Source organism: Hypanus sabinus, chromosome 11, assembly GCF_030144855.1.
Source record: "Hypanus sabinus isolate sHypSab1 chromosome 11, sHypSab1.hap1, whole genome shotgun sequence".
Lineage (NCBI taxonomy): Eukaryota > Metazoa > Chordata > Chondrichthyes > Myliobatiformes > Dasyatidae > Hypanus > Hypanus sabinus.
This window is the reverse complement of record NC_082716.1, coordinates 106,873,552-106,891,121: the sequence shown is the minus strand read 5'-3', so window position 1 is coordinate 106,891,121 and position 17,570 is coordinate 106,873,552. Positions and strand designations below refer to the sequence as shown.

General features: G+C 41.8%; 1 protein-coding gene across 4 annotated transcripts in view; it reads left to right on the top strand.

The window, feature by feature from the left end:
* Window positions 1-17,364, top strand: part of LOC132402251 (alpha-actinin-1-like) — a 158,677-nt gene extending 141,313 nt beyond the window's left edge. For 2 of the 4 annotated variants that reach the window (XM_059985038.1, XM_059985037.1), the window contains exons 19-21: window positions 9,513-9,578; window positions 11,403-11,561; window positions 14,796-17,364. In XM_059985038.1, the coding sequence (XP_059841021.1) occupies window positions 9,513-9,578; window positions 11,403-11,561; window positions 14,796-14,954 (384 nt within the window). In that variant the 3' untranslated portion in view covers window positions 14,955-17,364. Of the gene's footprint in view, window positions 1-9,176; window positions 9,258-9,512; window positions 9,579-11,402; window positions 11,562-14,795 lie in introns of all 4 variants that reach the window. The other 2 variants (XM_059985035.1, XM_059985036.1) reach the window with 1 other exon arrangement.
* The last annotated feature ends 206 nt before the right edge of the window (window positions 17,365-17,570 follow it).

Here is a 17,570-nt window from a genome sequence, read left to right as displayed (position 1 = left end):
CAGCAACGGTGGTGGAGGCGGATACGATAGGATCTTTTAAGAGAATCCTGGATAGGAACATGGAGTTTAGAAAAATAGAGAGCTATGGGTAACCCGAGGCAATTTTGTGTGCCGAAGGGCCTGTTTTGTGCTGTGTGTTTTCTGTGTTTCTAACTTTTTATTTAGTTTGCTTAGTTTTTGCACTCTACTTATCATTCCTGATTCCCAGAAGAACCCTAAGGATCAGGAGTTAACAGAAATCAAACAGTGGAAAACCCGATCCAGTTATAGGAGAGAAATGGCCTGCAGGGGAAGTTCCAAAGTGTTTGACTGCAGGTTATTTTTGTGTTTTGGAGGGAGAGGATGAAGGGAATCAAGACCACGTGAGTGGTGAGAAAAAAAGATTGAAGAGAATTGAGGAGTGATGTTAATTGGAGGAATAAGTAATCTTGCAGCTAATGGGTAGGAAACGAAGTCAAGGATTGTTGGTGTGGTGGTGGTGACGGGGGCTAGGAAGGGAATTAAAGTCTAGTGGGCAGTTACATTCCCTGGTACTGATACTATTCTACCACCCTACCACAAGGCTCCCATTCTCCCTCTAAGAATGCAGTCTTTGTTCCAGAAGGCTATTGTAATTAGTTTTGAAAACTTACACTAAATTTCAGGTGTCTACTTGTGGTCAATATAAACGATACAGGGTAGGAGCAAATGTTGAAAGCAGCAAAGAATGAATAAGCTGTGGAGTAAATGAAGCCATACTCTTGTATCCTATGCTGACAAACAGCGGTAACGCGACCTGCAGTGCTGTAGGTTGAACATAGCTCAGTGGGAAAACAGTTTGGTGCTGTAATTCTAGTTATGGTTTGATTTTTTTTTAAAGCATTTTATGTCATCTTAAATTGGTATGTTGCATAATGGTTATGTTTTAATCGGGTTTACTGTATGCCAGCTGTATATGGATTAACGTATGAGGGTGGCTGTGAGTGTATACTTGCTGGAATTTAGAAGAATGGGGGAGGAGGATTTCATCGAAGCCTATCAAATATTGAAAAGCCTGGGTAGAGTGGGTGTGGTCAGCATGTTTCCTAATGGGGGAAGTCTAGGACCAGAGGACACAGCCTCAGAATAGAGATACGTGCCTTTAGAACAGAGATGAGGAGGAATTTCTTTAGCCAGATGGTGCTGAATCTGGAATTCTTTGCCACGGATGACTATGGAGGCCAAATCATTGGGTGGGTATATTTAAAGCAGTGGCTGATAGGTTCTTGATTGGTCAGGGCATCAAAGATTACAGGAAGGCAGGAGAATGAGTTTGAGAGGGACAGTAATTGAATGTTAGAGCAGACTTGCTTGGCTGAATAGCCTCATTCTGCTCCTGTGACTTATGATCTTTTGCTACTCTGTATTTGGATTTCATTGCACACTTCCCCAATTGTTGCAGTTCTCCAATCTTAAAGCTCTCCTTGACCACTTGTATTACTTTAATAACCATTCTACTCCTGGGTATATACTTTTGAATAATAGCAGAGTAAGAAATTAGATTACACTCAAGTTGAATATTTTGTTTCACAAAGATTAACTTTTTAATGCAGTAAAACAATTGGATCCATATGAACATTAATTTTCCCCTCTTCCCACTTCCTTCCCATCCCCTTCATTCAAGACTACATGATTGTTTGGCCAAAAAGAGGACAATAGATTCTCTGCTCTTCCAATTGGTTGGTTTTTATTCCAGTAAGACTGACCATTTCAATTAGTTCAAAGGCCAATGAAAGGACCAGAAATTTTTCATCCATGCAAAATGTGTACAACAGATACTCAGAAATTCAGTTTGTCTTGTCATAGAAAAAAAACTGGTCGCAATGTGTCAACACAGCTTGGCATAACTGGCCCGTTTGTTCACTGCTGATTTTTGACTTTTACCAGAATTGTTGATGGAAAGCCTTGTTTTTAGGGGGGAAAAGCAGGGATTTAAAATCAGGACACAAAATTCTGGAGGAACTTAGTAGGTCAGACAGTATCTTTGGAGAGGAATAAACAGTAAACAGGCTGAGATCCTTCATCAGGATTGATTTACTGATAATAATGTCTCAGTCTGTAACATCGACAGTTCATTCCTCTCCATTGATGCTGCCTGGCCTGCTGAGTTCCTCCAGAATTTTGTGTGCATTCCTTTGGATTTCCATCATCTGCAGAATTTCTTGTGTTTAAAACCATAAAATGGTCAGTCTACTCTTATTGACAACAAGGAATGTTAAGTTTTTTTTCTCCTTTACTGTCAAAACTTGATGTTGGATCTCTGCTTAATTTCTGATCCTTGGGGTTCTTCGGGAGTCAAAAATGGTGAACTGTCTTAATTCCAAGATTACAGTTTGCTTTTGAGTACAAACATACAAACAAATACAAAGCAAAATGAATAAAGAGCTGAGAAATTATGCTAAGAGGTGAATTAATACTAAAGGGTGTAAGACAAAGGAATAAAAGATAGTGCTTCTGAAAAATTACCACTCATAGATGAGAGAATGGTAATTCCTTAGATAGGAATGAATTAGCTAACAGGCTACATAATTAAGACAATCACATCATATGGGTAATGTGCTGATACTTGGCCAATGAGAAAGGAGAGAAGCTGTCAGTTTAGCTGCTATATAGCCTTCTGCCAGTAAGTGTGAGAAATACACGAATTTGTTAAAAACTACAAATCTCATATTTAAAAAATAAATAGTGGTTTCCAACATTACCAAGAGAAGAAATTAAGAAAAACGTGCACAAAATGCTGGAGGAACTGAGCAAGCCAGGCAGCATCTATGGAAAAGAGTAAACAGTAGATATTTCGGTCTGAGGCCCTTCGTCAGCACTTGAAAGTATGGAGAGAAGTCAGTGGGGGTAGGGTGAAAGAAGTACAGGGTGGCAGGTGATAGGTGAAACTGGTGGAGGGGGTGAATCTGGTAGGAGAGGGTAGGAGACCATGGAAGAAAAGGAAGGGGGAGGAGCACCAGAGGAAGGCAATGGGCAGGTAAGGAGATAAGGTGACAGAGGGAAAAATGGGAATGGGGAATAGTGAAGGTAGTGGGCAATTGCTGGCAGTTCGAGAAATCGATGTTCATGCCATCAGGTTGGAGGCTACCCAGACGGAATGTAAGGTGTTGCTCCTCCAACCTGAGTGTGGCCTCATTGCAGCAGTAGAGAAGGCCATGGACTGACACGTCAGAATGGGAAGTATGCTCAACCTGCTGACTTCCTCCAGCATTAAAGGTGATAAACCGCTGATTTAGCTGGCAGAAAGCAGAATAACAGTGAGTGTGAAAATACTCGAGTTTCTTAAAAAGAACATATCTTATAAAAAGTGGTATTAAAAAGAAAACGGTGGTTTCCAACATTACCAGCATAAGAAATTAAGAACAAGGCCTCTAACCAAGTTCCTTTCAGTGTGTCTAATAGACGTGAATATGTGAATCCATTAATTGCAACTTTAAAGTAGATGTTTTTTTGTTTCTCTGCCCAGTAATTATTATTCCAAAAATCTTGCCAGAAAGTTTGGCGATTATCGAGTTACTATGGACCCTGTCAGTATTCCAAGCCCTTGTTTTTGCAAGATGTGGAATTAGTGACAAAACAGAGAAGAATGCAGAAAATATTGCTTTTGGGTTGTATATTTAGTATTGCATTGCTGCTGAGCCTGCAGTGACTAGTACCACAGGGCATGCAGTGGGACTGCAGCTGCACCTGATCTGTGCCTTAAACTTGGAGCAGCTTTCTTTAAAGTACAGTACTGTGCAGAAGTCTGAGGCACTTGTATGTAGTGAGGATGCCTAAAACTTCTGCACAGTACCTTAGTAATCTTATGTATTGCACTGTACTGCTGCCACAAAAAATTATGACGTGTGAGTGACGATAAACCTGATTCTGATGTGGCTCTCTATTGTGGACTGAGAATGAGAAGGTGACGGGGGAGGGGAATCATGGTTGGGAAAGGGGGAAAGGACAGGGGAGGACGTGGAAGGCACCAGAGAGACATTCTGTAATGATCAATAAACCAATTGTTTGGAATCTAGTGACCTTGCCTGGTGTCTCAGGGCGGGGAGGTGTCTGCAGCCATGATATCGTGGTGTTCCACCCTCACCATTCCCAACATCCTTTGCTCCTGCCAGGTTTACAAACACTATCTGCTCCAGGATGACAAATACAGTACTGTACAAAGTCCTAGCCACCATAGCTGTATATATGTACCTAAGAGTTTTGCACAGTACTGTAGTTTTGCTCAGATTTAATATTCCAATGACATTTAAATATTCAGTTAATGTGATTTTAATGTATAGGTCATATGGGATTTAGAAAATTCCAAGCAGAGCTGCAGGGAGAGGACATCAAATTCATGCAGGGATTGTTTGCATTAAGTGTGTGACATAGCAGCATGCTTTTGGTTTTAGTCAACATCGAATTTTTGCATTGCCATTTTCAAAACTTTCGAAGTACATTTAATATCAGAGTATGTATATAATATACAATCTGAAATTTGTTCTCTACACAGACATCCACAAAACAAAGATACCCCACAGAACGATTGAAACATCGAAGCCCCCTCCCCTTCACACAAGCAGCAGCAAAAGCATTAAAGCTGCCACTTCCACCCCCGCCTGCACCAACTCCTCCAGAGTCCATCAGACTACAGTTCACAAACCAGCATTTGGCTATCTCAGACAGGCTGTTTCTCTAACAAGGGAGAGAAAGTTCCCTGCTGCAACAGCGAGAGCAGAGACCAACTTGCTGCTCCAATGTTACACTCTTTCGCGTCACTTCTCCAAGCCTCGCGTCTTAAGGACGGACAGGCTCTCACTCTCTTCATGTCCCCATATTGGATTTAGAAAAGTAAAGCTTGTTTCCTTTCTCCAGATTTAAGAAACAATATATTTGCAAGCAAGTTTGGCAAGATTTTAAAACATCGTCGAGGTTAGTTTGGTTGACAAAGGAGGTGGAGAGTAATGTTATATTGCAAAGGAGGATACACAAGGTGACTAGTAAGGTTTGGCATCATACACTGAATGACAAAGCAGCTCACAAGGGTGGAAATTGATTTTTAAAGAGCTTTGTGATATCAGAAATCTCTGCGGCAAACATAGATCTGGAGAATGAGGCTGCTTGCTTGATAAAGGAATGGCTGTTGAGTCATACCAATGATTTTTTTTTGTATCACTCCACCGTGGAGGATACCATGTTCAAGAACAGTTACTACCCCAGCACCATGAAGCTCTTGAACAAAAGAGGATAACTACACTCACTTGCCATTCATCGAGATGTTCCCACAATCAGTGATCTCACTTTAGGACTCTTTATCTCATGTTCCTGTTACTTACTGCTGTTTATTTATATTCGCATTTGTACAGTTTGTTGTCTTCTGCACTTTGCTTGATCTTTCATTGATCCTGTTAGAGTTACTATTCTATAGATTTGCTCAGTATGCCTGCAGGAAAATGAATCTCAAGGTTGTATGTGGTGATATATATGTTGTTGTGTTGTGTTGTGGCATCCGTCGGTCTCAAGAGACCATGGATCTGTGCCTGGAGTTTCCAGGGCGCAGGCCTGGGCAGGGTTGTATGGGAGACCGGCAGTTGCCCAAGCTGCAAGCCTTCCCCTCTCCACGCCACCGATGTTGTCCAAGGGAAGGGCACTAGGACTCAAGCGGCTTGACACTGGTGTCGTCGCAGAGCAATGTGTTGTTAAGTGCCTTGCTCAAGTGCCAACACAATATATATATGTTGATATATATGTACTCTGATAATAAAATTTACTTCGAACTTTGAAATACCCCTAAGATTACAGGTGGGCTCAATTCAAGAAATTTGTGGAGAAAAAAGATTAAATTAAATAAATAAATCTCAATTGCAAGGGATGAGGCATCGGAGAAATCCATGGGGCTAAAGGCAGACAAATTGTTGGGACCCGATGGATTTTTTTTTAAAGGATGGGACGACAAAAATAGTGGGCCTGTTGGTTGAAAACTTTTTTAAAACTTTCCAAATTTTGGGAGAGCATCAGAAGGATAGAAAAATGGTCAGTGGTGGTTCCTTCCAGAGAGAGAGGAAGACAGGAAGGCAGAGCAATGAGTTTTACATCTGTTGGCAGGATGCTAGAGTCGGATCAAAAGGGAAATGACTAATCATTTGGGGAAGCTGTAAATTATTAAATATCGTCAAAGTAGTTTTATGGAAGATAAATCAGGTTTGAAAAATTTGATTGAATTCTCTGAGGATGTGGCAATGAGAATTGATAATTTGAAAGGCATTTGAGAAGGTGGCACATCGTACTAGCTTCCTGAGAGCCCAAACCTACTGGAGGAAGTTCAAAGTAAATTCATTATCAAAGCACATGCATGTCATCGTGTACAATCCCGAGATTCATTTTTTGCCGGCATACTCAATAAGTCTGCGATAGAATAATAACCATAATAGAATCAATGAAAGGCTTCACCAACTTCAACTTAATAATTAATAAATAATATTGAGAACATGGGATGTTGACTCCTTGAAGGTGAGTCCATAGATTGTGGTTCAAGAGCCTGATGGTTGAAGGGTAGAAACTGTCCCTGAACCTGATGGCAGCAGCAAGAAGAGAGCATGACCTGGGTGCTGGTGATCCCTAATGGTGGAGGCTGCTTTCCTGTAACAGCGCTCTGCGTAGAGGTGCTCAATGGTGGGGAGAGTGGAGAGCTCTACCCTTGATGAACTAGGCTGTATCCACTACTTTTATTTTAGGATTTCCGTTCAAGGGCAATGGTGTTTCCATACCAGGCTGTGATGCAGTCAGTCAGTATATTCCCCATTGCACATCTATTAAAGTTTGTCAAAGTTTTAGATGTCACGCAGAAAGTTCATGAACTCCTAAGGAAGTGTCAGCATGGACTGAAATGTCTGTCACACTAGGGAAGAGTGGATGGGTTCTTTCAGGCTGGAGGAATGTAACTAGAGGAGTATCCCCGTGATTGTTTCTTGGCCTCAATTGATGACTACTTGCTTTAACGACCTAGAGGGGAAAACAAAATATAAAGTTTCCGAGCTGGCTGACAGTGTGAAAGGAAGTGGAAGGCCACAGTGTGATGAGGCCACAGTGATTCTAGAACAGAATGGATGCTGGGTGATGTTCCAAAAAAACTAACAACTGAAGTTTAATGCAGGAAAGTCTGTGGTTTGGTGAGGAAAATCAAAAGACAGATGTTTTAAATGGAAAGTGACCTGAAGAAAGTGAAGTTCAGATGGAACTGAGTGTTCTAGTTTGTGAGTTACAGAAGGTTAACAGGATGTTGGTGAGGCTACAGCTGAAATACTGAATGTTTTGGTCCCTTTACTAGCAGCAAATTTAACAAACCAATGCCACTGCTGGCAACCTAGCACAGGTTGTTATCATTGTATGGCACACCTTCCAATCATACAATAATAATGTTCCACCAAGTGGAAGAAATGAACTGACCCTTTATTAGTAACTTGTGAAACAAACAATCTTGAAGCTATGTAACAAAGTCAATATAAAGTGGTCAACAAAAGACTTGACACCCAGCAGTTGCCAAATTAAACTGCCCAGAACAAAGCATGCATATGTAACTTATTCCCTTCGCTTTTACTGTGCCTCCCTGCCCCAACTCCACATGACTGGTTACCATAATAAACATACAACAGAATACACTGCAGATAGAAAACACATGCATGGCACCTATAGTAGTACTGGAGTCCAAAGTAGATTCATCAGGCCAATTCCTGCAATGAGACGATTGTCCTATCGAAAGAGAAGCCGGACCAGGGGTTCTGAACCATTTCTTTATGCCATGGGCCAATGCCATTAAGCAAGGGTCTGAGGACCCCTGCTCTGGATAGTTTCAGTTTGAATTCTTTGAGTTTTGAAGAATGAGGGGTAACACAAGATCCTAATGGGAAGGGGGGACAGTTGTGATACTTGGCAGGTAATAAGTTGAGATGTTTTCACTAGTGGGAGAGTCCCAAGTAAGGGGACATGGTTTTCAATGACAATATCCTGCGTAACTACATGTAGAACAGTACAGGTTCTTTGGCCCACAATATTGCTCTAACCGTTTAACCTAGTCCAACATCAGTCAGTCTAATCCTTCCCTCCCACATCTCCCAGCATTTTTTGATCATCCATATGCTTATTTAAGTTTCTTAAATATCCCCAATATATCTGTTCCTACCAATACGCCTGGCAGGTTCATCACCTTGTCAACTGAGATGGACAAAATTTCTCCTCGGGGAGGTAATGAACCTTGGAAATTTGTTGCTCCCCCCCCCCCCCCCCCCCCCACTATCACCACAGAGGATCCAAGGATGGTGAAGAACAGACCATTAGGTAGATTTTAAGGTGGAGGTGGATTGAAAAATCAAGGAATTGAGAGCTTTGTGAAATGATACTGAATGATTTGAGCGTCTGGTGGGCTACGGTACATTGTTCAAATCCTGTGAGCTGTATTTTAAAACTGAGCAACTGAGTTTAAGAGAATTCTACCTCACCTATTCCCTTGAGGTCATACTTGCTTTCGTGGGCACAGTGCAAATTACAGCCGTCACATTAGTAATGTTAAAATCAATCATTCCTCAGGCTTTCTAACCTTAAAATTTTGGTCCAATTTAATTTTAGGCATTCATTTGTTCCATTTAATGTTGCCCATTGATAATTCTAGAAGTACAACTTTAGATTGTTCACTGATTTGCCAAATGTGGTTTTAATTTTATTTTGAAATAACGGATCAAGGACGAGATTGATATTATCCTTATTAAATGGGTATAAAATACTTCTTGAAATTTTTAATGAGATAGTTAACTTATGAAAAAGTGACAGAAGTAACTTCAGTGAGAGTGATATGTTTACTGACTTGCTCATTATATAATTGTTTGGTACTGTTTTAAGATGGGGTTTGTTTGAAATTCATGATTTCGTTTGGAATTTGATTTTCATTTAAGTGTTTTCCATTGTTCGTTGTCTAACAGTTTTATTTCCCTTCTCTCCATCTGCATGTTTTGTGCATGGTGCATGCTGTGCCGGATCACCGACTGCACCAAAATGCCACCCTCCTCTTTCCCCTTCTTTTCCCCCTCCATTCCTCCCTACCTCTGATTTACCCCCCCCCCCCCCCCACTGTGTGTGCACACATCATGTCACCTGCATGCTCTGGTCTGCACCGCGACCTCATATAGGACCATAGCGGGAAACTGGGACCTGAAGAGTTTAAAGCCTGCCTTATCAGCTTGGGCTACGATGTTGGAAATGACCAGCAGGTATAGATGATTTGAATGAATTATGAGTCCGTCAATAGCTAACTATGTTTTTTTTTCCTCCACTTCTCTCCTGGATTCTGTGTCCTGGCCTGTCCCCAAATTCCTTTTTAAATTACCCTCTCCTGTTCTTTTACATTTGTGTTTTCTTTTCCTGCTCCTCTGGATTTGGTTCCGTACCTGTCTCGTCTGATATGTAAACCCTTGTTCATGGTACCATGCCCTCTGTGTGCATGTATTTTTCTCCTGCTCGCTCAGAAGCGAACCGGGCTGATGGACGCTGATGATTTCCGGGCTCTGCTTATCTCTACGGGCTACAGTCTGGTACGGTTCCTGTTCCTCCTTCACATCTTCAGCCAGCAATACCTGGCGTTTGACCTGTGTTCAGTAAATCTCTTGTAAAGGTAGTCTTACTCAGTCACACCATAAAATTTCTTTGTGTCCAATAGATAAGTAGGTTTCAGATTGGGCAATAATTTGCAACTTCAACTGGCCAGATAAATTGTTTCAAAGTACCTCCAACTGGGTTATTCTTTCAAAGCATTCCCAGTTTTTGTTCTCGAGATCTACTGAAAACGAGGCAATTGGTTTTAGTGTGCAGATATTTTCATCTACTTCACTTAAACATGCAGTCTCTGCTCTGCAGATGCGTGATGGTTTAAGAGGAAATTTGAGGTGGAATGAAGCAGAAAATCCAGCAAAAATTTAATCCAAGACATCTTACTGTCAAACCCCTCTCAATTGCTGAATAATTTTGAAGGTTTTTTTTGCCCAAGTTCTTGGTCATCTTTGCCTGCATCAAATAAGCTGAGTCCCACTCTAATTTCTGGAAATGTAGTCAATTTGGTTCCAGACATTCATATCATGTTTTGGCACTGACAGTTACATGAATCTATTGGCTGGCTGCTTTGGTGACAATCTAAAGATTTTTCAGAAGTAAGGTGAAGCCTTTCCCACTTTAAGGTGGTGCGATTCCCAAATAGAATTACTCTCTAAAATTGTACTTGAATTGCGAGGTGAAAAAAGCTCCCTGCTCAGTATGGATTTCCTGACGACAAGAAGGCAAAGAATACTCAAGATATGGATTGGGGAAGCTCTGTTTCAATTTCTGTTTCACACCCAAGTTCAAACGTATGTTTATTATCAAAGTATGTATAAATTATATGAGCTTGAGATTCATCACCTTTAGGCAGCCGTAAAGCAAGAAGCCTGAAAGAACCCAATTTAAATGAAAGACCAACACCCAATGCGCAGAGAGAGGGAAAAAAACCCAAATCATGCAAACAATTAAGCAAGCAACAGCATTCAGAACAAAACTGAGTCCATAGACAGTGCTGATTATTCATGAAACTCAACCTCTGTATTCTCAAACAAAGGACAAATTATGTTGAGGATTTTGGATAAAAAGTGGCAAAAAATTTGGGGGGGGGGTGGAAAATAGAATATTATTTTCACTTCGGTGTGGCAGTGTCTAGTCAACGGTTGCCTATTTTCCATAAAGTCTTGGCATAGCTTCTGTTCAGAGTCAACTGCAGTCTGGAATCCCTCAGTTGCAAATTCCAAATGGGTGTCTTACTGGCCAGCTGAGTGTGCACCTTGGTGCATTAAATTTGACCTGCCTAGGGCAAGTCATGATGGCAAGGAAGTTATTCTATAATTTACCTCTTGCCTTTTTTTTGCCAAACACTTCTTTTAGTACAAAGAAGATTCATGAGGCTTGAGACAGGAGGGTTGGCCTAACAAAGAACTGAATAGTTTGCACCTGGACTCCTAGAGATTAACCTGATTCAAACATCAGATCCTAAGGGCTTTGACAGAGTGGATATTGGGATTTTATTTTACAACTGGGAGACTCTCAAATGAGGGGACATACTTGATAGGGGCTGGTCATTTAAAAATGAGATATGTTGAAATCTCTTTTTTCAGCTGCCAGTGAATGTCTTGAACTCTCCGCCTGCGAGAGTGGTGGAAATTAGTGTTCAGTGGAGGTGGGTAAAGATTTGAGGAATAGAGGGGCGCGAAGAAAAAGCACAAGTGTTGAGGCGAGCCTTTATTTCAGTCGCGATCAGATTAAATGGGGTAGGATTGAAGGGCCTGGGGGCCTACTCCCATTATCTTGTGTTTCACTTCATTGCTGCTCTCCCCCAGGGTGAAGCTGAGTTTGCGCGCATAATGGGCGTTGTTGCCCCCAACAACACCGAGGAAGTATCATTCCAAGCCTTCATCGACTTCATGTCACAGGAGACAACAGACACTGATACAGCTGAACAAGTCATGGCCTCCTTCAAGATTTTGGCAGGCGACAAGGTAAACGATTGTAGTTGAAAAGTTCCAAGATAACTTGCTGCAAGGTAGAATAATCTGTTATTTTAAAAGTGAAACATGTTTGGAAAAGCACTTTTTCTTCTTTTGAATTACTAATCCATTTGAAATTCGCACCCAGACGACAAAGGTTAAAATTATCCGTAAAGTCTTTACAGATGAGCTGAAAGTGCTGAATAGACAGATGGGTTTTTGAAGTAGAACGCTAATCTTTTGTGAAGTGGGAATCTGCTATCAGCCACACTGTCCCATACCAGTGTATTAAAAGTGCTGATTTATTAACTTTTGCTTTGGAGACCAGATACCATCTTTGAAGTTAAGTTATTTAAAAAAAAATCCCTTTGATTTAAAGGTGATTTGGAGGACAGCTCCCTGCCTGAACATTGTTGTTGCTTGATGTCTTCAACTGTCCCAACAGGTTTGGTTTGGTTCAATCAAATGAGTATCTGAACCTTGGAGAAAAGCCTGTGCTCAGTTCTGTTTGGAGGCGGGGACAGAAACAAGCTTCCCGTGCTTTTGTGATCTGGAATTGCCACTACAGCAATGGGAGCAGGTGTTGGATGGTCACCTGTGCAGATCACAAGTCCTGGTTATGTGACCACTGACTCCAGGCAGACAATCTCTGAAGAGTATCGATGAAGGCTAGGGTCACCCGTCTTGTAAAGACACTGTCCAGAGGAAAGCAATGGCAAACCACTTCTGTAGATCTGATGAGCTTAATTTGTCACATATACATTGAAACATACAGTGAAGTGTTTCACCTTCCATCAAATCAGATCAGGATCGTGCTGCGAGCAGCCCGCAAGTCAGTGCCTGAGTCAGTGGTGGAGGCAGATACACTAGTGAAATTTAAGAGACTACTAGACAGGTATATGGAGGAATTTAAGATGGGGGGGTTATATGGGAGGCAGGGTTTAAGGGTTGGTACAACATTGTGGGCCGAAGGGCCTGTAATGTGCTGTACTATTCTATGTTCTATGTAAGTGTCACCACGTTTCTGGCGCCAACATAGCTTGCCCACAACTTACTAACCCTAACTTGTATGTCCTTGGGATGTGGGAGGAAACTGGCGCACCTAGAGAAAACCCCTGTGGTCACAGGGAGCAAGTACAAACTCCGTACAGATATCAGCGTGAATCAGTCAAACTTCAGAGTAAATTTATTATCAGCGTACATGTATGTCAACATACACAACCCTGAGATTCTTTTCCTTGTGGGCATTCACAGTAAATCTATAAAATAGTAACTATAACAGGATCAACAAAACGCCACCAAATGGGAGTGTTCAGCCAGAGTGCAGAAGACAGACTGTGCAGGTATCCTGGTCCTGTAAAGCATAGCGCTGACCCGTTACACTACCGTGCTGCCCACCTGTTTGAACTATTGCAGACCTGCCAAAGTCAGGAACTTGCAGGATTTCGGTTCAGTGATTTCCAAGCTGGGATGGTGTGTGATGTTGTTCTCAGGTCTCTGGTGCCATCCTCATTAGGAGAGCTTGTAGGTTTGGGAGGTGCTGCTACAGTTGTAGGCAGATAATAGCAATGCCCCTGCAGCCTCACTACCTTGGCAGACTGAAAAAAATCGTCATCATTATTATGTTGTGGGCAATCATGGTCTTTCTGATCATTCTTCTTGGCAAATTTTTCTGCAGAAGTGGTTTGCCATTGCCACCTTCTGGGCAGTGTCTTTACAAGACAGGTGACCCCAGCCATTATCAATACTCTTCAGAGATTGTCTGCCTGGCGTCAGTTGTCACATAACCAGGATTTGTGATCTGCACCGGCTGCTCATAGGACCATCCACCACTTGCTCCCATGGTTTCAAGTGACCCTGATCCGGGGGAGGGTAAGCAGGTGCTACACCTTGCCCAAGGGTGACCTACAGACTAGCAGAGGGAAGGAGTGCTTTACACCTCCTTTGGTAGAGATGTATCTTCAGGATACTCCTGAGAGAGTGCCACATTGCCAGCGAGTGTGAGTTCGGAAGAAGTATCTCACTGTCTGAAGTTCTATTGTAGGAGTGCAGCATTGCCAGAGAGTCAGTTCAGAAGAGGCATCTCACATCTGAGAGGTAGTCATGAGGGAATGCTGCAATACAGAGAGAGACAGTTCAGATGGAGTATCTAACTGAAAAAAGGTTTTCCTGAGGGAGTGCCACATTGCCAGAGAGAGACTGTTCAGAAGATGCTTTTCACCATAAGAGAAAGGATGAATACATAGGCAGTTTTTCCCAGTATTATTACTGGAACATGCATGTGTAAGAGGTACATGAGGAACAATGTCTTCATACGGACGGTGGGGGATGTGTGGAACAAGGTGTGAAAGGAAGTGATAGAAGCAGTCGTAATACTTAAAAGACTCTTGGACAGGTAAATGGATAGGTGAGGTTTAGAGCAGGGGTTCCCAACCTGTGGTCCATGGATCCCTTGCTTAATGGTTTTGATCCGTGGCATAAAAAATGTTGGGAACCCCTGATTTAGGGATCTGGGCCAATTACAGGAAAATGGACGAAGCTTGAGTGTGTTGTTTGGTGATGATGGACCAATCAAAGGGCCTGCTTTTGTGCTGTATATCTCCCGACTCCTGCTGAAGAAGAGATAAAGATTAGCTTTATTTGTCAAATGTACATTGAAGCATACATTTTTTCTGTCAACGGCCAGCCCACTTGGGGCAGGAACAGCACCGACAAAGCATTCCCACAACTCACTAACCTGAATCCGTACACCTTTGGAATGTGGGAGCATCAGACACGGAATGTACAAACTCCTTATGGTCAGTGATGGGAATTGAACCTCTGCTTTGGAGCTAACACTGGAAGGTGTTACGCTAACAGCTTACCTATCCAGTAGAAAGTTGAGGGAAGATGTGAAATAGAACCACTTACTGCCCGTTATGCTGCTGGTATTTAGGGCAGCTTTGCTTTGTCGCAGCAGTACAGTGCTGACATAGCAATAGAAACGTGAGAATAAGAAAAAAAAAATATATAAAAACAATTAATTTAATTTGGACAAAAAGAACAAAAGATAGTGAGGTAGTGTACATGGCTTCATTGTCCATTCAGAAATCAGATGGCAGATGGGAAGAAGATGCTCCTGAATCATTGAGTGTGTGTCTTCAAGCTCCTGTACCTCCTTGCTGTTGGTAGCAGTGAAAAGAGAGAAGGGGTAGAATTGGATGTAATAGATGGGGTCTGACAAGCTGTGTTAATTTTTTTTTCCAGAACTACATCACAGCAGAGGAGCTACGCCGGGAGCTACCCCCTGACCAAGCTGAATACTGTATTGCCCGGATGGCTCCGTACAGAGGACCCGATGCAGTGCCTGGTGCTCTGGATTATATGTCTTTCTCCACAGCTCTGTACGGCGAAAGCGATCTGTAATCCAATCACAGCCTCTGTTTTTTCCATAGCCAGCCCACTCTTTTTTTTAAAACTCCCCCAGAGCATGCGCACGCACTCTCTCCTCCACCACCTGCACACAGCAGCGCGGTAAAGCAGCGGTTTGGAGTTGACGTATATTCTTACCAAGGAACTCTTTGCTGTACATTCCATAACGTGTCTTATCTTACTACTTTGTTAGTCTTAAATCTATGCAAACTTCCATTTTGCATTTCTATACTGGGGTGCAGAACAGTGAAGCTTTTTATTTTCTCTGAACATTCTGCACGGTTGCACCATTCAGAGCACGTCAGCTTTTAATCATAAGTGCCACATATGAATCTGTCTCACAAGAATTTGGCGGTTTTGATGTTAAATTCTAAAAATTCCATAGGAAACTGACTTCCCTTGTATTTTCCCAACACATACTCGATACTGTAAAACTAAATATTTTTGTATTTAGAATATTTAGTACCCCTGCTTTCACTTCTCGCTTCCCTCCCTTCTCCACCCCCAGCACTCCAAATCGAGGTGTGATTGAAGAGGTATTTAATCAGTACTCTCGACGACCAATATCTAGAATAACCTGCACCATTTATTGACGAGCACAATGCATTCAAAGCAGTTTTTTTAATCAATTAAGGTATTTAGTTCTACAGTGCGGTATATGCTTTAAAGGAGGTTTTGGGGGGGGGGGCGAGGGAGGGGTTACCTGGCAACGTTTTTACTGAAAAATCAAGACTGATCTGATTTTTCTTTTGTGATTTCTTTGTCATTCAGTGTTCCAGCATTGCCCACACTGCCCTTGAATCTAGGCTTCAAGAGTGTTTGGACACGTGCTGAAAATGTGGCCTTTTTCTAAAACGGAGGAGGGGGTGGAATAAATTGCTGATGGTAGATATTAAACAGGTTATGTGGCCGTTCTTCTGATGGCTTCCTAACTAAACTACAGGACTAGAGAGGTCTAGCGGAGCTCCAAGTTCCAGTATAATTGTCCACTATTTATTGTGATTAGCTTATTAAAATAACGTTGGGCTTCACTTACCATTGTACAGAAAGAGCAGCAGAGGCAGTGTGGAAGTGGAACAGAGATTGAAGTAGGAGCTGGAGTGTTATGCTACCACGTTACATTTCCAAGGTAGAGTGAGTAAGGCAATAATTTACCCTCTTCCTGTACCCAGTGAAATCTCTGCATCATGTTAAGCCGATTTGTGCTGGGAAGTCCGAATCATTATTATGAATTGGTTATAAAAATAAACGAAGGAGATAGGTATAAAATTGCTAAAATTCTGACCAAATCTGCTTAATCCTAAATCATGAAATTGCAATCATTGTCAATGAATAGAGTCAGCCATGCAGATTGCACGGCCAGGAATGAATTTGGATGGAAATTTGAGAGATGCCTACCAGAAGCACATCACAAAAGAGTCAGTTGTTGATTGGGGGAGGGGGTTGAGTGCTGTGATTTAGTGTGGAGGTGAGCTGGGACTGTCTCAGTTTGCGTCCTGACGTTTTCAGTGCAGTTGTTGATTGATGGGTTGGGGGGGTGGTTTAAGTGCTGTGATTTAGTGTGGAGATGAGCTAGGATTGTCTCAGTTTGCATCCTGACATTTGCAGTGCAGTTGTGGAGCAAGCCCCATGCTGGAAGCTAAAAGTGCAACCTTTACTGGCTGTGGTGATCTGTAACTTGACCCCCCAAATGAATTAAAATTGTGCACCAGGAGAGAATGTTTCCCCCCACTTAAATACTTATGCCAAGAGGCAAACTAGGTTATTATTTTTGAGGTAGGAAAAATATTTATCTCTCCATATTTAATCTTCGTGTATATACTGCAGTGATCTATAATTTGAATGACTGCCTTTTTAAATATTAAAAAAATACAAAGCTGGGCTTTTTCTGTGAAGGTACTGTGTTTTTTTTTGCAGGAAGAAGTCCTGGGAGAGGGTGGGGAGAGGTGGAAACGGGTGGGGGTGGGGGCTTTTCTGGGTTTTATTTTTAATAGTTTTGATTCTCCTTGCTCCTGGGACCGAGACATTGAATTATTGTCGCTGTGATATATAGGCTGGCCTTGACGGAGTGTATCTGCAGGTTTTGGTGGTAATGGAGGGGCTTCTGCTGTTTAGATTAATATGGGGATTTGCTATACAATATATATATCATCTGAAACTCTCATGGACTGTAATTACTGCTTAATTTTTAAAGAGGGAACATTCTCTGAAGAAAACATTTCAATGGACAAATGGAATTTTCTGGAATATTAGAGGTTTTGTCAATATTTCATACCCCTCTGTAGCCAGCTTGCCTTGGTAAGCAAAGGCTGCCTTTCTGTATTTGATCTAAAGGTGTTTCCAGTGGGTTTCTGCTACCTTAGCCCTAGTAGATGAAATAAATCTTCACTATTTTTGAGAATAAGCTCCCAGACTCGTTATTTTAGACTTTTTGAAGGTGCATTCACTTTTCTTTCTTGTGATACAGAGCCTGGTCAAGTTCAGTATCACTGGCATTCATCGTGAAATCTGTTAAATTTGCAGTACAAAGCAATACATGATAAATACAGAAAATCTCAATTACAGTTTTAAAAAAATATATAGTGGTTAAATTAAAATCTGTAGTGCAAA